The sequence below is a fragment of the Camelina sativa genome, chromosome 2, assembly GCF_030686135.1.
Source record: "Camelina sativa cultivar CO46 ecotype springtype chromosome 2, ASM3068613v1".
Lineage (NCBI taxonomy): Eukaryota > Viridiplantae > Streptophyta > Magnoliopsida > Brassicales > Brassicaceae > Camelina > Camelina sativa.
This window is the reverse complement of record NC_141881.1, coordinates 17,650,270-17,671,481: the sequence shown is the minus strand read 5'-3', so window position 1 is coordinate 17,671,481 and position 21,212 is coordinate 17,650,270. Positions and strand designations below refer to the sequence as shown.

At 34.7% G+C, this 21,212-nt stretch overlaps 1 protein-coding gene across 1 annotated transcript; it reads left to right on the top strand.

Annotated features, from left to right (window-relative positions):
* Nucleotides 1-16,996: 16,996 nt before the first annotated feature.
* Nucleotides 16,997-21,007, top strand: LOC104724294 (ferric reduction oxidase 7, chloroplastic-like). The gene is made up of 9 exons (XM_010442761.3): nucleotides 16,997-17,886; nucleotides 17,974-18,070; nucleotides 18,243-18,440; nucleotides 18,535-18,769; nucleotides 18,922-19,249; nucleotides 19,343-19,622; nucleotides 19,706-19,961; nucleotides 20,053-20,503; nucleotides 20,585-21,007. Exons 1-9 carry the CDS (start codon nucleotides 17,664-17,666, stop codon nucleotides 20,752-20,754), a joined length of 2,238 nt encoding a protein of 745 aa, XP_010441063.1. The 5' UTR covers nucleotides 16,997-17,663; the 3' UTR covers nucleotides 20,755-21,007.
* The last annotated feature ends 205 nt before the right edge of the window (nucleotides 21,008-21,212 follow it).

The following is a 21,212-nucleotide window of genomic DNA, read 5'->3' as shown; positions in this document are numbered from 1 at the left end:
GCTTTTCTTCGTCAAATGCTTTGAGGCCGGCAACCCCATTGCCATTTACTTCGAAGGGCTAAGGGTTGTGGCTGAGGATAGAGATATCCAGCGTGGGATTGATATTCTCAGTCGTATTGTACCGGCCGATGGTTATGCCACCTTAGCATGTGGGGTACTAAGTATTTGTCAAGGGAATGACGATATGGCCGTCCATTATCTCCAGCTGTTTGATGCAAATCATTATCCTCTGAAGTCTTCGGATGCCATTGTAACCGGTAATTATTTTCTGGATGATTTATCTCGTTATAAGACGGCCCGGAAAAACTCATACTCAGCCTCCCATCGCTATCCTGACAGCCCGTCACTCCTTAAACCCGTTTGTGTTGTGATGTGTTGTTTGAATTATGGTTTCCATTCTCTCCGCTATGGAGACTATGAAATCATGTGCGAAAACTGTTACCTTCTGTGGTTGTCCCTCAAAGTCTCGGAGATCCTTTAGGGTTTCCAGCAGTGATTTTTAGTTTTACCTTATCAATTCGTGACTCTAATTTCTGTTTATTTTAAAATAATTATTTTCCATTTAGTCGTATAGTTTCCCATCTTTTTCATGTATTAAACGTCCCTTTTTTTCTTCGGCTAATTCTATGTATCCACCTTTCATGCTTCCACATTTTAGTATCTACTCTCATGTATTGGCTGAGTTATAGTTTTACGGGAATACGAAAGGTCACGTCGATTCATGTGACGGCTGAGTTATAGTGAATAACGGATGAAATATCAAAATGAACAATCTATATGGCTGTGTTATCAAAAGAAAGGTCGCGTCTATTATTAAGTTAACTTGCCAAAACATTGCTTAACGGCTGAGTTCTAGCTTTACGGGAAAACGAAAGATATAGTCGATTCATGTCATGGTTGAGTTATAGTGAGTTATGACTGAGTTATCGAAAAAGACAATATGAAAACAAACGACTGATCTATATGGCTGAGTTATCAAAAGAAATGTTTTTGTAATTATTAGGTTAACTTGCCAAAATATTGCTTAACGGCTGAGTTATAGCTTTACGGGAAAACGAAAGACGCGTTTCATTAAATGTGTTGCACGGTCTTTTATAGTTATTCTCGGGACACAGCGGAATTTTCACTGCAGTCTGATTGGTGGACTCAGCGGCGGTTACATCCCATGACTCTATATAAATAGGGATGAAGGTTTGGGGAATAAATCATTCGAACTTCCACCAGCGTAAGAAATAGAAGGATGCCAGCAAGAACTCGATCCGCATTGCTGAGACAGGCCCGGGAAAGGATAGCCGCCGCATCTGGCAATCGGGAGCCGGAAAATCCCATTCCACAGGAGGTAGGAGAGACGTCCCGATCTCGTGAGGTCGCTCCAAACTCAAATACTGTCGACCCCGGTGTGTCTCCCCTTCAGCTAGAACTCCGAGAGTACCGAGCTCGGCGAAAGAGGATGGGCGCGTATATTCGGGCGCTTCGGCTGAAACTTGACCAGCTCCATCGTTTTTACCGTTTAGAGGGAACCATTCTAGTCCTGGAAGACCTTATCGTCGAAGGTTACTTCTTGGCACACTGGCGAATGGTCTGTCTACTTGATGAGCACAAGGCATGCAAAGAACTGGTCGATCAGATGGATGTACCCGATCTCCAGAAAGGCGATCGCGAACCCCTGAGGGAAACCGCCTTCCCGTTCGTGACGGATGTCTGGGCCTATCGAGCTTGCTTGACTAAGTTAATCCGATACGTCAATTTCCTGGAGTCGTCGGGTGAAGCCTTCCGCGAGCGCCATCTTCTTGAAGGCCCATGTGCCTTTATAGAGGACATGATGTCCAGAGGCTCCGGATTGCCAATCGAAAGGCTAGAGGCCTTACAACGGGTACGAGATTTCTGTCGAATTGCGGTGAACGAACTCGCAGTGGAGGAACCATTGGAGACTGACATATCTGGCCCAGCTCCCGTTCTGCGATTGCAGGACCGTCCAGAACGCTAGAGGGTTGGTGGCGAAACTTTTCGATCGGGCTCCCCCGACCAGAGATCTATCGTTTAGGCATTGTTATTATATATATTTTTTGTTGTTGTTTGGATGAAGTGTAATGGAAACTAATCAAAACGATTTTAGTGAAGTTTAATGTCATGGCTGAGTTATAAAATTTACGGCTGAGTTATAGCTTTTACGGGAAAATGAAATATATAGTCGATTCATGTCATGACTGAGTTATCAAAGAAACAATCAAACGACTGATTTATACGACTGATTATATGGCTGAGTTATAGTTTATTACGACTGAGTTATCATGATACAGGACGAAATATATCGTCGATTCATGTGATGGCTGAGTTATAGTGTGTTATGGCTGAGTTATAGTGCGTTATGGCTGAGTTATACTACTTGACAGATGAGTAATACCACAAAATAAAGTAATAATACTTTGACAGATGAGTAATAACACAATATAAACTATAGAGCACAAGTTTTTGCATTGTGCCCAACTTGCTTACATCGCGAACATGCGTGTTGCTTCCTAGGGCGTTTATTTTCAGTGGCAACTTCCAAAGATGATTTAATCCTACGCTTCTTTGGTCTTCCTGGCTGGTTCACAACAATCGGAGGCAAGCACTTCTGATTATCCACAATTTCAGGAGCAGGGAATGATTCATCTGGAGGCATGATTGAACCAGCCCATCCGTTAACCAAATCGACACTCCTAAATTTCGTATCGCACATGGATATACGAGACACATCCATATGCTCTGCAGCTGCGATTGCATGGATGCATGGTATTTTCTCGTGGTCGAAACGACGGCATGTGCAACTTTTTATTTCTAAATTTACAACATGCAAAGATGATCCATATTTCACTTCAACACGTACAGCATCAATCGTTTGTACCTCCATAAGTCTTGCTCCGGTGACACGGTCCTATAAGGGAGTAGAACAAAAAACAAAACGCTTTAGGCTGAGTTATGAAAACAATTATGGCTGAGTTATTGAAACAACAATGGCTGAGTTATGGAAACTATAATGGTAATGGCTGAGATAAGGAAACAATTACGGCAGAGATATGGTAACTGTTACGGCTGAGTTATCAACATTGACGACTGACTTATGTAAAATTACCTGTAATAGTTTCTCAACACCTCGAGTGAGCGTTGTTTGCTGCGATTTCGCATCCTCTCTCCGTTCAGAAAACCATCTGGTCATCATATCCCGTATCGATTCTAGAAGTTGAAATATGGGAAGACTTCTAGCATTTGACAGTGCATGGTTCATTGATTCTGCAATATTCGTTGTCATTAAATTGTACCTTTCACCCGGGAAATGAACATGCGCCCACATTCGGACACCAGCTCGTTGGAGGTATCCATGTAGTTCGGGATGACGTGCTTCAATCTCATTGAAAGCCTCATTAAAATCAGTTAGCCTAAAACACTTTGCCGCTTTTTTCACCAGAGGGAACAAATGTTTTCCTTTGAACTTCACCAAGATGTTCTTATACAAATGGTAAGTGCAAATTCCACGTGAAGCCAACGGATACACTTGACGAATCGCTTTCCCTATTGACTGATGTCTGTCGGAGATTACCGCAAGATCCTTTTCGTCTGGAATGGCAACTTTGAGTTGTGTAAAGAACCAACGCCAAGACTCATCATTTTCAGTGTCAACAACAGCGAAAGCTAATGGGAAAATTTGAAAGTTACCATCCTGAGCTAGGGCTGTTAGAAGTGTCCCTTTGTAACTACCATGGAGAAACGTTCCGTCGACAACAACAACTTTGCGCATGAAAGCAAACCCAGCAATACTCGCACCAAAAGCAATAAAAACATATTTGAATCTATCTTCATCACCTATTTGAAGACGCGTGACTGTACCCGGATTTTCCCTTTTTAACTTGAATATGTAAGAAGGCAACTCGCTAAAACTTTCCTCAGGAGTTCCCTGATGGATCTGCCTTGCATTCAGCAGCGTTCAATATGCCTTCCAATAACCCATCTGTCGACACCAACAAATTAATAAATCAACCATAATATATAAATAACTCAGCCGATACATTCGAATAAGGCAGCCTTAAATAATCAATAAATGAGCCGTAAAATGTAAATAATTCAGCCTATACATACCTATAACTCAGCCATTTTTATCAATAATTAACTCAGCCTATACATACCTATAACTCAACCATTATTATCAATAAGTCAGTCGAAACATAGTAATTACCTTTAGACTAAATTGCTTATTGAAAATGACTCCGACACTTTTAGGTTTAACATCCGGACCAAGATCACCAAGATAGTCCCTGTAAAGACCTGCCAGTACATCAGCTGTTGATTGATGGCATCTAGTAGAACGTTCCGTCACAGAACATGTGTGTTCCGAATCGTATACACGAACATGAAAATCCGGGTCATCCCCTTGTACAGATGCACGAACTCTCCAAATACATCCTTTAACCCAACACCTAAAAACCACTTGTCTCGGATTTGAGACTGGTACATTAAAATCAAATCCATCCCTAACCGAAATAAGTTTCACGTGATTCCTGAACTGCTTTTTGCTACTGTATCGTTGTCCTACATCAATTTTTAGCGTTGACACCTCCAACCTAATAGCCTCCGGATTCATCTTCGATCCGGCAAAGTTATCATCTCTATGAGCTTTCTTCTGAGGAGGCGGAGTAGGTGGGTCTTCCACTGTACTCTGAGGCTCGCCCAATACAGAAAACTTCTCGTCATCAGATGACTCACCATCGGAGTCGTCGAAAACATCAAATCGGGTTGAAAATTCATCGTCTTCTTCTTCGTCAGATGCTACTTCAACAGCTTCTTCTTCGTTTTCTTTGTCAACAATCTTACCATAATCAAAACAAGTGCCTTCAAATCCCCCACCGCACACTTCGGGGGTAGATTCTGCTTTCGAGTCTCTGCTTCGCCGAATCATACTTCCTCTAGCTCCACTAGTTTCTGTAGACTCTTTCGCCGAAAACTCTACACAGAGACGTAGCTGATCGGTTTTCCATAGACCCAAAAAACATTGCAACTGTCGATCATTGGAGACAAAAACTGGTGGAGTATCATGCGCCATATGTTTCATTGCCCTGTTCGAGAACATGTAGCTCAGCTTTAGCTCATGTCTAAACGAGTCCAATCCGTAGTCTTCAAGAACAAGCTTAACAAGCTTGTCGTATGTTGTGCCTCCATCTATCTGCACAACTATACACCCTCTCTCGTCGGAGTTAAATACATATCTCTGTGTCTTTATCCAATTACCGGACACAACTAGTACCGGCACTGGATCCATGAAATATAATGAAGAACAAGGTGGAGAAGAACAAAAGTAGAAGAACAAGGTGTGAAGAAGAAAGTGAAGAACAAGTAGAAGAACAAGGTGAATAAGAAGGTAAAATAGTTCACTTATTAACCAGTTGAAGAACCAGAGTCGAACGACGTTTCGTATTTCCGGAGAAAAAGATGATGACATGGAATGCTGACATGGATGCTGCATCCGACGTGGCAAATCAGCCATGAAACAATACCATAACTCAGCCTAACTAAAACTCAGCCACAACACGAAAAACATTACAGTAATTAAAAAGCAAAAAAAATTGCTGCCAAACTCAGCCGCTTCATGAACTGAAAATATGTAACTCAGCCGTATTGTTTGATAAGTCAGCCGTAACTGAAAAACATTCTAGTAATTAATCTTTTGCAATAAGTCAGCCGTCAAACGGCTGACTTGTCGATAAGTCAGCCTATTACGGCTGAGTTATAGTTTTTTACCATAACTCAGCCGTAACTACATCTCATAAGTCAGCCGTGTCGTTGTGATAACTCAGCCGTGTCGTTGTGATAACTCAGTCAAAATTTTGACAACTCAACCGTGTCGTAGCGATAACTCAGCCAAAATCTTGACAACTCAACCATCAGGTGAAAACTCAGCCATTACTACAGCTGAGTTATGCGCATAACTCAGCCAAATTTAATAAGTCAGCCATAACTCTTGGCTGACTTATAAGCGTAACTCAGCCAGATTTTCATAAGTCAGCCGTCCGCTCTTACTCAAATGTTTTTTTGAGTAACTCAGCCGCAACATACCTATAATTCAGCCGCAACATACTCTGTATCGCGTTACGGCTGAGTTATGGTACACGTCAGCGATTTCTGACGTGGCGTCTGACGTGACAATGGCATTTTTGTAATAACGTTTTTTCCGGTAACATAAAACAGGGGCACGCTGGGTATTTTGAAAATACCCGAAACATTCTAGTAATAAAAAAGTTTTTTGTAGATTCTGGTAATATTACCTAAAATGAGTAACATTTGAGTAATTCACCCAAAAGTAAACCCTATTGAAATAAACAAATGTATAAACACACAAAAACAAAAACAGAACCATCAATACCTTATCGATTTTTTTGTTTGGTTCCTTTATATTATTGTTCACACAATATCAAAATTTTAAATTATATATGTCGACTCGTAGATTCAGTCTTATTCACAGAATGAACATCATTGGTTTTGAATAAAACTCACATGATCTGAAACCTAAACATAAATCAAAATAAGAAAAAACAATTAAAATATATTTAGATTGATTCATAGTAAAATAATAAAAGCTCTTGAAAAATTAAATAAGACAAAGAATACAACATCGACAGAAAATTATAAAAAATCATAACACATAATAAGAAATTAAACTATAAAAGAACCAAAAAAAATATAAAAAACCATAATATCAACACTATCTAATTAACCTAACGAAAATTTGATATGTCCTGCATTGTAATACAGATTAAGAAATTTAAAAAAAATAGTAAAATTTTATATATTTAAAAAAAATCAGAGACATAAAATATAAAAATATTGTAAATACATGCTTACTTATATATTTATCAAATCTTTCATATACATGCTTGTTCGTTTGGTTGACGCTGGTGGCTGCGGCTGCGGCAGCGGCAGCGATTGCGTTTATGTTTTTAACCGCTGAATTAAAACAACGTTTAAAAATATCAGACGCAGGTCACAGCGTTTACCGCAGCATCATAACGCAGGTACCTGCGGCAAGCAAACGAACAACCATACCTGCGTCTGCCGCAGCCGCAGGTACCTGCGGCAGCCAAACGAACATACCTGTATTTTAATTTTATCCATTAACATTAGGTTACTTGTAGGGGAAGTAAGATTTGATGTATCAGTTTCCGGTGATGGCTTCAAAGGTGAAGATATTTGTGGCAGCTTCTTCAGTGTAACGATGAAGAAACCATTAAAATACAAATAAATCTGCATATTTTAATGCACCAATTTACGTTGTTGTTTCAACAAACCCTAACCTGCAAAGCATACACATAAACACCATTATATAACTATCGAGCCAAAATATAACAAAGGAATATCAAAAAACTCATATGATCAAAACTATTTATTTGGGGAATTGATAATAATGTGACCAAGGATCTATATTTATAGCTACAAATATTTAGGGTAAACCATCATAATTCTTTGATAAAATTTACTTTGTAAAATTGGAAAATTTCTCTAAACAAATTCGCAGTATATTTTAGGAGTTAAAAATGTATAGTTTATAAAATAAATTTATTTTTTATTAATAACTTTATATTAAAAATATTAAACTTAACAATATTAATCAATGAGATGGTAAAAATGTTAAATAGTGAAATGTCCGATCCTGATTGGTCGTTCTAAATCCTATGTAGACGCCTTTAGGAGCTTGTAGCTCCTACTTTATTTAGTACTAGAATTTGTACCCGCGCACGCGCGAGATTTTAATTTAAAATATTTCTTATCAACAGAAATTGTTGAGCTCAAATATAATAATTCCAACTTTTGAGTATAAATATATAACTTACTTTACTCAATGATATACAACATATATATTTTTAAAAATAATATTTCTTTGTTATATCTATTTGCGATTTTACGTGGGATTTTAGTTAAATTTTTTTATCAATAAGAATCATTGAATATGAATATAATTTAAAGATTAAAAGATAAATCTATATAAATGCCATACATATTTTACTAATCTATATATAACATATATTGTCTGGTGTCGCAATAATATTGTCGACAATCTTTTGACATTTTATCTTTAAAAGAGTTCATTCCATATTTATATCCTATGAAAACATAATTTAAAAAGTTTTAACGTCAATATCAATCGTTGACATAATTATAGAGACCATTTAAACATATCGATATCCAACATTAAATGCGAATATACAAAGTTTCATGAACATTTTTACTGCTATGTCGCTACAATGAAGTTGTCCAAATGCATCATCTGTCATAATATAATTTCAGACTAAGTCAAAAATGCTTAAATGATTAAACATTTAAACCCCACTATGAATATCTATTCATTAATCTCATATGCTATTTGCAGATGTTAATATTGTGATGTAGCCCATCTTCGTCTTCTAAAAAAAATATAGTGTACTTTAGATATGTTGTTTTTGCCAATGTTTTGGGTTTTTTGTTTTTTGAACAAATTCCAATGTTTTGGGTTAAAAGCATTTGATTATATATATATATATATATATATATTATATTTGTTATATATTTTTTATATCATGTTATAAAATTGTAGCTCTACCTTATGAGATATGCTACACAGATCACATGCCCCTTTTTGTAACGGCTTGCATATTATTTTTTCTATATTTCCTGACCATTGATTTTGTTTTTTAGATAGATTATTTTTCCAAAAAAAAATTTCATAGTTTTCCCAAAAAAAAATGTGCCCATTTGTTTTAGATCAAAACTTTTAAGTTAAGTTAAGTTAAATAATTAATTTTTTCTTCCTTATAAGTAAAATTTAATAATAAATCTTTATGGTATATGTTTCTTAGAAACTAATGTTTCACTTCAATTTTATTTTCATGTTTAGATTTTTATAAATACAATTACATAACTTGTTTTTTCTTATTCCACCGTGCATTAAAAGCTTACTTACATTCTAAAACCCATTAACCCATTCTAAATTTTGGAATATAATCATTTTTGGTTATAATTTTAATAATAATATTATTACTAAAACAAATTTATAGTATTATTTTTACTATTTTAAAATTTTCATTGAATTTACTTAATTCATTTTTTAGATAGTTATTAATTTTATGATTTACTAAAAATTATATAATTGTTTATACTATTCTAAAAAATTTAATAAATTTTAGTTAATTCCTTATTTATTTATTTTTACTGTTATTAATTATAATTAATAAATATGCAATTAATGAATATTAAAAAATAAATTTTTAATGCAAAAATAAAAATAAAACAAAAATTGATTAGGTGGATGCTGATGTGGAGGAAGAAGAAGTGAGGAAAGTTAACTTTATATATATAGATAACTAGGTTTTGAACCCACGCTACGCGTGGGTTTATTTGATTTATTTTGGTAAAAATTATATATGATTGATGACAATTATAAAATATTAACTTATATAAAATTTTAAATTACAATTGATTGGTAAAAATTTTACTTTTTAAAAATATAAAACTCACTTGTGTTAAAAATTTTACCTAACATATCTTAAATGTTACTCTGACTATCAGACAAACAAAACATTTTTATAATCATGAATTAATGTTTTCTCATATTTAATTGACCACCACCATCTATATCATTTTCACTGTCAAATTTTCATGATAAATGTCAACGTTACTTTTACCGTCCGGTTCTTCATTATACTCTTCTTCTTCCTCTTCCTCATCAGCTTCCTCACATTCTTTCATTGAATAATCATTTAAAACATTTTTTTTAGACTACCACACAACTTGTTAACCCATCAAACTCTAATACCAAAATCATTGTCTCTTGTCTCATAAAATTTATGCAATTTTACGGACCAGCTTAGTCACTACATGCACCGAATTATTGATACTTTCACTTGTATACTTACTCGGTTTTAAATCCACATTTATTGAAACTTTTCAAACCAAAATCCTTAATACTACAAAATTGCAAATTACTTGTAGAGAAAGTAATATGAATACATATGTAGCTAATAAAACAAGTGTGCTTGTAACATCAAATCAAGATCTTGTGATGTCAATCCTTCTTCCTTTGACCCAAAATTTAATTTTACAGAAAAAATATTAAATCATTTATAAAGTCATACATAAAAACATGTTTTAAATTTTTGAAAGTTAAATATTAATAATACTTAAACTTCTTATAGAGTTTAAATATTTATAATATTTTAAACTTTCTATGAAGGTATTTATAATATTTTTAAACATCCTATAAAGTTTAAATATTTATAATATTTGAACTTTTTAAAAGTTTTAATAATTATAATATTTTAAACTTTTTAAATTTTTAAATTTAGACGCCTGATAAATCAAACTTCCTGCTCATTCATAGTTGGAAGCATATTAGTCTTATTTATAATGGTTTTCAGCCATTGTCTAAAATTTTCTAGCTGATTTGGGACGTTGTAAATACACTTATTTAGAAGTATTTTAATATAGAAATTTAACATAATTTCAAAAATATTAAATATTGAGTTGTATGATCGCAATTTGTCGTTTAAAAAATATTTTAATATTCTAAAAAATTTTAAAAATATTAATTAGTGGCATGTCAAATTCCAATTAGATGTTTTAAATCCTAGGTGGACAGCTTTAGGAGCTTATAACTTCTACTTTTATTTAGTATAGATGTTATTAGTGAAATATCTAATTCTTATTGGTTTTTTAAAATCCTATATGGACACCTTTAGGAGTTTATAGCTTCAACTTTTTATTAGTATAGATATAATATATTAAAATTTCTATGGAGGTTAAGTAATTGTAATATTTTAAAAAATTCTATGAAGTTTAAATATTTTTTAATATTTGAACCTTTTAAAAGTTTCAATATTTATAATATTTTAAACTTTTAAAATTTATAAATTATAATTTTTTTAAAACCTTTTAAATGATAAGAATTTTTTAAAATTTAAAAACTATAATATTTTGAAACCTTTTAAAAGCTAAGACTTTTAGAAGTTTCAATATTTATAATATTTTAAACTTTTAAAATTTAAAAATTATAATATTTAAAACTTTTTAAAAGCTAAGAACTTTTAAAAGTTTCAATATTTATAATATTTAAACTTTTAAAAATTTTAAATATTACAATATTTTTTTGAAACTTTTTAAAGTTTTAATTTGATCAAACAAAAAACCGGATCAAACCGAATAAAACTTTTAAACTTGGACGCCTGATAAATCAAGTATTTCTGCTTATTCGTTGTTGGAAGCATATCAATCTTATATATACTGGTTCTGAACCATTGTCTAAAAATTTTCTATCCGATGTGGGATATTGTTCCTAGTTCTTTTATTGTTATAAATTTAAAATTTCCCTTTTTCTAAAAAATTCTGGAAAATTAAAAAATGTTAATGAATGACATGTAAAATCATGATAGGTTGTTTAAAATAATTTTTAATATAGAAAATTCTGGAAATTGTATAAAATGTTAATGAGTGACGTGTCGAATCCTGATAGCTTGTTTTAAATCCTATGTGGACAGCCTTAGGAACTTATAGCTCCTACTTTTATTTAGTATAATTTAGTTATATTAAAAGATTTCTTCATATGTAATTTTTATATCAAACAATAATATTTTTAACTGAGGAAAAAATTTGTTTTAGAAAAAAAAAAAACCACATCTAAAAAGTTTTAGCTGACACTTATTAGCTTGTGGGACCAAGTGTTTAAGAAGAAACTTAACTTAACTGATATGCACAATTGATGGCTAATATTTATATATTCATTCTTTATTCGTAAGTGTGAAATTTTCTTACTCTGCTATTAAATCGTTTTTTTTTTTGTGTACTTTGTTCTCTAAACTCATATTGATCTTTTTTTTTACGAACAAGATTAAATTTTGTAATCCATTTTTGTCAAAGGTTTGTATTTTGTGTGTCTTCTCAATCACTATTACACCAGTAGCAAAGGTGTTTTCTCCAAAGATGTGATTGGACAAAGTCAAGAAGAAGGAGTGTCGCTTAATATTCAGAAAAACATTTCGACATATGAGGAACTTCAACGATTCTGATGATCGAGAACTACGATTATTGCAAATTTTAAACATGTCATGAAGAGTTACACATTCGGGTAATCTGTTCGGATTTGGAAAAAAAGGAATGTCATTTAATATTGAGTTATGGAGGGGGGAGGGGATTAATAGAAGCTAGTTTCAGAAAAACATTTCGAGATAGTATGAGGAACTTCAACGATTCTGATAATCGAGAACTTGGATTATTGCAAATTTCAAACATGTCATGAAGAGCTGGGCATTCCGGTAACCCGTTCGGATTCGGGTATTATCCAATCGGGTTTGGATAAATAGGTTTAGAAAAATATAACCCATTGGATATTTTTTATATATAGATTCGGTTTGGTTTGGATACTATTGGGTTCGGGTCGATTCAGGTTACAAATATTAAAACTCGATTAATATCCGAGCTACCGCGTACCCGAAAAAAATCTTTAAATTAATTAAATTTAAATAAATTTAGCTAAATTTTCACTTATGTAACTAATTATTTTAGATATTTTGATTATTTTTGATATTTAGGTATAAAATTAAATGAAATATTCAAAATTATAATCGTAATTTTGAGTAATTGAATTATATTAATACTAAATATTTTTATAAATATGTTTATATGCTCGGGTTTGATGGATACCCAAACGGGTACCAGGTATTATCCAATCCTAATCCGAACTCACAGCTATTGGAAAATAGAATCCAGTAAAATTTTATAGGCAAATCTGTCCCCAATCCTACCCCGGTTTTTTAGGTCGGATTCCGAGTTAATATTCAGGTACGATTTTTATGTCCAGACCTAGTGGAGAACCAATGAAAAATAGGAATCACCTCTCCATTTAAAATATGACAATTGTACTACTTACATTTCATAGTCTGACCCTAATAAAACAACAACGTATCTTGTATTCAAAGGTGCAACGCATGCAAAGCACCAATGATCTTGCTTTTCACCCTTTTCCGCACATAAAGTTACCCCATCAATAACCAAACCCCATTTTGAGTGCATTCACAACAAGAGATCCTAATTGCCTTGTCAATCAATACTCTCAAAAGATCCCAAATCAAAGACAGAGGACAAAACAGAAACAAGATTTGACAAAACCATGCTTCAAATTCTCCTCACACATTCTACAAACCATGTCTAATTCTATCCACTACACCCAAAAACTACTATGCTAGACAAACCAAGTCTCATACAAGTATTTCATCAAACACCTTGCATGCTTTATATATCGACTATCACATTCTTCACAAACTCTTAAAGAAGTGTAACAAGTTAACAACAATACTAGATTTTAACCCGTGGTACAACCCGTGCATATAATTTTTATTATTATTTATATTTTATACTGTTTTATTTGTTTGTTAAATATTAGATGTTGTGTAAATAGAGGAATAACTAAATTTTCCAACCGTTTTTGTGGCTAAATGTTTATATTAATTTTTAACCCGTAATAAACTTCATGATCATTTGTTTGTTATATTTAGTTTGTTTTGTTTAGTGTTTGAAATTCTATTTTAATTTTTAATTATTATAACAAAAAATAAGAGATTTAAATACATAATAGTTTATATGTTGTGATTAAGTCACATTTTTCCTAATGAATTAATTATTTTACACAATCTTAGTTAAATCAACTTGATTTATATGTCAAAAATTCTAATATTTGTAGTGTTGAGTGTTGACAAAAAAAATAAAATGAGGATTTAACCTGTGTTAGCATAAATTTAATGATATTTTATGAATTCCAACATGTTCTTTTTATAACATATCTACTATATAACCATAATCTATTGTATTTTAAAATTTTTTAATTTTACAGATTCGTAATATTTTAAAATTTTATTAAGTTTATATATATTAATTATAATATTTAAATAAATGCAAATCAAAGTTCTTCATATGTTAAGAATCAAAGCACACATGTTTTGAAAAACAAAATGGGAATCAAATTGTTGTTTTCTTTGTTTGCAAAGTATTCAGAGATAAAATATCTTCAACTTTATAACAAAAATATACTAAACATGTCTTATACGAGCATAATATCACAAGGACGATTAGGGTTATTGTTTGGGTTATTTTTTGGAATTATAAAGTTATATATGGCAGCAATAACTAGTAAGATGAATGTATAACGCTCATCAATTAATCTAAAGTCTGAAGAGTGAAGGTACCTGCATTTCTTAAAGAGTCTCATACTTGGATTTGAAACAAAGACATCCGTTGGACTCTAAACGCTGCATTGATCTCAATATGCGAGAGAGTGTGCAATCGAGATTGATCATTGAATATCAGATATATTAATTTCGGTTATCCAGAATTCAGATTTGGTTAACTCCTCCGCCAAAACCCCCGAACGTGACTTTTTTGTTTCCGATTAACTGGAATAATATATTTAATATTGAGATCACAGTAACCGGACATAGCTTCCGATCTTCTCCGGAAATCACTTCTCGTTCGCCGCCTGAATTGATTTCTCCATTGTCGGTGTCTCCGATGATCGCCTCTCTCAATTATATGGGCCTATTGGGCTTTTTTTACTTTAATTTTCTTGATTCTGTTGGGTTTCTTTATGGGCTACTTGCCTTTGCTCCACTATCATATTAAACATGAGTGATTTCTTCTAATTTTTCATTGGCATTTTAACACCATGTTTTGGGTTTCATGTAAGGTAAATTATACGATTTTTAATCCTTTTCGTTTAAATTAAGGACTCATTAGAGTGAAGATAATTTTGGACTAATTAGAGTGAAGAAATCTTTTTGGATTTGTTTATATCAATTTTGTTGATCTTTTTGGTGTTTTGGGACAGCCTACTACTGGTGAATTCAGTTGTTGGTGACATGTTAGTAGTCCCGATCAGTTTCTTTACTATTGCTCGGTCATCATAGTTTTGGTATTTAAGATTTTCTACTATGATCTCTATGACTCTATCCATCAAATTATTTTGTTATTAAGCCAAAGCCTTACGCTTATATCATCAGCTTATGCTTTCATGTAGGCCAGTCATCAGTCATGGGAGTTGTTTCGTCATGGTCATCCTTTTTTGAGACAAAAAGAAAAGCTCTTTGGAACAAGTCTTCTTTTAATTTGATTTGTTAAAGAAACTTTAAGCCAATGCATCTGATTTTTTTTCCCTCTAACTAGCTAGTAATTAGTCTTGGAAAATGGTTAACACATTAATAGTTATTTTTCTTGGCTTAGTGCCTTTAAACCTTTTACTAGCTCTAGAAACAACTCAATTGTTAAAACCTTGCAAGCTTAATTCACTTGAATCTCTCCAATATGGAACGTATATCATGTTCCTTTCGTACTGCATTGATTACTCTATTTGTTTTTAACTTGCGATATTTTGAGTAACGCAGCTGGTCCAACAGACAAACTGATGTGACCCGAGGACACGGTCACGGTACGATCGCAGTACGGACGCGGCTTGAGCTCTCGGCCAACTTTCAGTCGGTGAAACTTTTCACGGCCGAGGTTCTGGGCTTCGGATCTAGGGGAGAATCAAACGAGAGAAACGAAGTTTGAAGGAATTCAAACGAGCCGTTCGGGAAATACTTCGGGAAGCCGCGAACGGTTCAATCGGACAGTACGGATGCGGGACGAGCGGGTGGACGTCTTAGAGGGAAACGATAGCGGGAAAGACTTGAGGTGATTCGAGGGGACTCGAGAAAGATGAAAGAGGACAGATGGAAACGTGATGAGAGAAAATACGGATGGATCGATTGACGACACAAGAGGTTTGGCTCTCCTTTTGATACGGTCGCTAACAAGGGCGAACCCGGTTCGCGACTTGTTAGGGTTTTCTCAAGGTTCAATCCCGGATTGAAGAAAGAGAAGAGTGAGACAAGTTTCAAGAATCTCTCTTGAGGAAAAGTTTTATTTTCATACAAGTCTAAGGAGGAACAAGGGCTTAAGGAGAGTTTAAATAGCTAGGTCTAGATAGGAGCTTAAGGACACGCGGATTCATCTTGATCCGCACATCGTCCTTTTGACGTGTCCCCTTTACAAAGAGAACACATCGCACCTTTTGACTAACACGCTTAACCACAAACACTCTCCAACGTTCACAAACATAGGATCAAAAGAGAATATTCTCAAGTTCAAAATTAAACCAAAAATAAGAGGGAAAGAGAGATAACCGCCTTGGCCTTGCGCGTGAAGCAACTTAGCCTTTAGGCGTTTTGCGTTTTAGCTCCATGCCTCGTTAAAACCTCCTCCGGTAAACCCATTGGGACAAACCCGGAGTGAGGAAAAAGAGTACACTTCCTCGCTTAACGACTTGACCGTCTTCACTCTTGGGTAAGAGTGAAGACTAAGCGGACTGAGCCTTCGGAGTCTTCGTTGGGTGGCTGCTGTCGGACGTAGATTCGGACAAATAGGTTGAGCCGCTGTTTGGCCGCCTTTGCTGAGCTCTTGGAACGTGTGGTGGCTCCGGGGAGGATCGTTGGAGCCTTGGCCACGTCTGAAGAGGTTGCCCTAGTCGCGTCAGGCGTGTCTTGGTCTTCTTGGCTGAGGTCGCGTCCTGCGATCACATCACAAACCATTACAATCGTCATAATAATCATCTTATCTATACTATTGTGGTTGAAATGAAACGGTGAGATTCTCTCCCAAAAACGTTACTCTCACGTGTTAATGCCCTCCTCTTTTACTCTTTTTTTTTTACTGTTTTTTTAATTCATTTTTTTTTAAAAAAAATTTTGATGTTTTTGGGAGAGCCTACAAGTGGTACTGAATTCAGTTGTTGGTGCATGTTAAGTAGTCCCGATCCCGATCAGTTTCTTTACTAGTGCTCGGTAATCTTTGGTATCTAAGATGTTCTACTATTGATCTCTATCCATCAAATTATTTTGTTGTTAAATCAGCTTATGCTTTCATGTAGGCTAGTCATCAATCATGGGAGTTGTTTCGTCATGGTCATGTTCATCCCTTTTTTTTTTTGTCGTACTCATCCCTTTTTGAGACCAAAAAAAGCTCTTTGGAACAAGTCTTCTTTTGATTTGATTTATTAAAGAAACTTGAGGCCAACGCATCTGATTTTTTTTCCTCTAACTTAACACATTAATAGTTATTTTCTTGGCTTAGTGCCTTTAAACCTTTTACTAGCTCTAGAAACAACTCAATTGTGAAACCTTGCAAGCTTAATTCACTTGAAATTCTCAAATGTGGAAGGTATATTATGTTCCTTTCGTGCTGCATTGATTACTCTATTTGTTTTCTAACTTGTGATTTGAGTAACGCTGCTGGTTCAACAGACAAACCATTACAATCGCCATAATAATCATCTTATCTACTATTAATCAGTCCTTGTTACCATCCCCCTAAATTGTGGTTGAAATGAAACGGTGACACTCCCTGCCAAGTACGTTACTCTCAGGAGTTAATGCCCTCCTCTCTTGTGCTCTAATTTAAAAAAAAAAAAAAAATTATTTTTGTGTACTAGGATTGATGTAACTGATGGCTCTCTTAATCATATCCTCTTGTATTTTTTAATTTATAACCCAACATATTTGTAATTTCTTCTCCTTTAAAAGCTGATGCTTCTTCTGTAGCCAACTCTCATCACAACATTGAGAAAATAGAATCTTCAAATAAAGATGGATGAACATAAAACCCCACTCTTGTCTAATGATCAATCATCATCATCATCATCATCATCATCCGTGGTGGCTTCATCTTTGAAATGGGTATTGAAAGTTGTGATGTCTGTGATATTTGTGACTTGGGTTGTGTTCCTTTTGATATACCCTGGAACACTCGGCGACCAACTCGTCACAAAATGGAAAGCTATCTTCTCCAAAACTCTCTATGGCCTCACAGGTTACATTATGTACCATTACTTTTGCTTTGTTTTCTCCGATAATTGTCCTAATTGTTTACCATCTCATAATTGTCTAAAACTTGCAGGAAGCTTGTTCGTAATTTTCAATGGTCCGATTCTTCTTATCTCCGTCTTAGCTTCTCTCTATCTCATCATCTCTGGGGAAGAGAAGGTCTTCACCAAGTAAGTTTGGTTTGAGATTCTCTAAACTATTTCATTGAGTACAGTGGTAAATCATATTATAATATATAAACCTTTAAGTAACTGTATAATGATATTGTTCATGATAACAAAGTTACATTCATTCTTTTTGGTTTCTGTTCTTCCATAAATGTGTGATTTGGTGATTGTGAAGGAAGAAGATATCGAAATTCCCAAGGTTAAGGCTATGGACATTTCCTGTTCTTGTGGATGGACCATTTGGAGTTGTTTCTGCAGCTGAGTTTCTTGGGATTTTGGTCTTCTTTGTTTTCTTCCTCTGGGCTATATATGCTTATGCCTTGAGGAACCTCAGCCTTGTTGAAAAATTCCATGTCCTTCCGGACGAAAAAAGGTTCTTTTAACTCATTTCCTTCTAATTTGTTTCAGCTTTGTTTATTATTATTTTTTGTCTCATACCAATCATTATTTGTGTTGTGTGTGTTCAGTGTTTTTCTGCTGGAGGTAACGGGTATGCGTTTTGGGATGGTTGGATTGTTGGGTATGGTGTTTTTGTTTCTTCCAATCTCCAGAGGTTCAGTTCTTCTCCGTCTTATCGATATCCCTTTCGAGCATGCTACAAGATATCATGTTTGGCTTGGTCATACCATTATGGCTTTCTTCACCTTACATGGCCTCTGTTACGTTGTTGGATGGACTATTCAAGGTCAACTTTTAACGAAAGTAAGGTCAACAGTAATCTTGACATGATAGTAAAGCCTAGTTTATTTAATAATGCCAATAGGTTTTGAGATGATGTTATCACACACAGTCTTATTTATATTTCTTACTGTGTTCTATATTAAAGTTTAATCATCACTACTTACTCCTCTCAGTTACTTGAATGGCAAGCTAATGGAATTGCTAATTTACCTGGAGTTATTACTCTAGTGGTTGGTTTACTGATGTGGGTCACGTCGCTTCACACCGTGAGAAAGCTTTACTTTGAGCTCTTCTTCTACACCCATCAACTATACATTGTCTTTGTCGTCTTCTTGGCACTTCACGTTGGTGAATTCTTGTTCAGTATAGTTTCTGGAGGAATATTTCTTTTCATTCTTGACCGTTTCTTGAGGTTCTGCCAATCCAGAAGGACTGTCGATGTAATCTCTGCAAAGAGTCTACCCTGTGGAACTCTCCAACTAGTCCTTTCGAAACCACCAAGTAACAACTCTGTTTAATCTCTCTCTGCCATTTACCTCTCTAATCTGAAAGCGTTTTACTGACTTCGTTCCTCTCCTATTTTTTTATAACCAGATATGCGATACAATGCGCTTAGCTTTATCTTTCTTCAAGTGAGGGAACTATCATGGTTACAATGGCATCCTTTCAGTGTTTCATCAAGTCCTTTAGATGGAGACCATCATGTTACGGTTCTCATAAAGGTTCTTGGTGGATGGACTGCAAAGCTTAGGGACCAGTTGTCAAATCTCTATGAGGCAGAGAATCAAGACCAGCTCATTTCTCCTCAGTCATATCCCAAAATCACAACTTGTGTGGAGGGACCTTATGGCCATGAATCTCCATACCACTTAGGGTAATGCGTTTTTAAGTCTACTTGAACTGTTTCAATGCAATAAGCTTTAGCTTGACTCAAGAAAGGTTTATTGCTACGTGCAGGTATGAGAACCTGATCTTAGTAGCAGGAGGAATCGGGATCACGCCATTTTTTGCCATCTTAAGTGATATCTTACACCGTAAAAGAGATGGGAAACCTTGTTTACCGAGTAAGGTTTTAGTTGTTTGGGCCATTAAAAACTCAGACGAGCTCTCTCTTCTCTCAGCTATTGACATACCGTCCATTTGCCCTTCCTTCTCTAAGAAACTAAACCTTGAAATTCACATCTATGTCACACGACAATCCGAGCCTCTCTTGGTAAGTCTAATTACATACATAATATTTTTTGGTATCTGCAATGGGTCTTATTTAGTTTGTTGAACTCTGCTTTGTTTCATGGTTATAACAGGAAGATGGGATGGTTCACAAGGTGGTGCATCCTTCTGTCAAGCCAAAACAAACCAACGGGTGTCCCATGTCGGTTATAGTAGGTACAGGGGATAACATATGGTCTGGACTGTACCTAGTTGTCTCCACCATTGGGTTTATTGCAATGATCACGTTGTTGGACATCTTTTACATAAACAAATACAACATAACGACATGGTGGTCCAGGGGACTTCTGTTTCTTGTTTGTATGGTTGCAAGTGTGCTGATTTTTGGAGGTCTTGTGGTTTTTTTCTGGCATCGCTGGGGTCACAAAACCAGTCAAGTGGAAGCAAAGGGCAATAAAAAGGTAGCTTTGAATGTAGAAGAACCCCATAATCCATCTGCAGCAGAGCTCAAAGGCTTGGAGATAGAAGAAGAAGATGTCCAGAGTTACACCACTATGCGTTATGGCACCAGACCTGACTTTAGAGGTACAGAGGTACTTTAGAGGTATAGTTAAAAATATTTAACGGTTTATGTGACATTTGTATTATTATTTTGTGATTTTGCAGAGATATTTGAGTCGTTGAATGGGAAATGGGGAAGTGTGGATGTTGGAGTGATAGTATGCGGTCCAGCGGCTCTTCAGGCGACCGTAGCCAAAGAGATACGGTCACATAGCATCTGTCGATCGGCGAATCATCCTCTTTTCCACTTCAACAGCCACAGTTTCGATCTCTAGGCTAGTTAAGCGTTCAAGTGGCAAGATCACATTATGGTAATGTGAAGGAAAAGTATATGTCTATAGTTTAGGTACTCGCAGTCTGTATGTATTAAAGAAACAGCTATGGTTGATATGTGTATGTTTTTATCTTTCAATTTTTTATGTATAAGAATAAGTAATCAAAATGTATATGCATCTTCTTCTACTGGTATTCGTTTGTACATTGGGGAAATATGAAATATAACTAAATGCAAGCTGATAAGGCCTAAAATTACATAGCTGGTCATATTATTTATTAATTTTTTCCGATTTTTCTTTATAAATTGAGATATATTCATATTTTTAAAAATCATTAATCAAAGATAACCGACAGATCAATACAATAAAAATACAATGCGTTGCTTTCCTCTTCTGACACATCAGCTTCTGTATTGAAGCAGGTGTTGACACCTCAGTAAAACTTAACAACCTATCAA

Excerpts from the sequence above, each read along its gene's own strand:
- LOC104724294 (XM_010442761.3), top strand. The coding sequence starts at position 17,664 with ATGGATGAACATAAAACCCCACTCTTGTCTAATGATCAATCATCATCA. Across the intron at positions 19,250-19,342 it reads AGTCCTTTCGAAACCACCAA|ATATGCGATACAATGCGCTT; the intron begins GTAACAACTCTG and ends TTTTATAACCAG. Across the intron at positions 20,504-20,584 it reads CACCAGACCTGACTTTAGAG|AGATATTTGAGTCGTTGAAT; the intron begins GTACAGAGGTAC and ends GTGATTTTGCAG.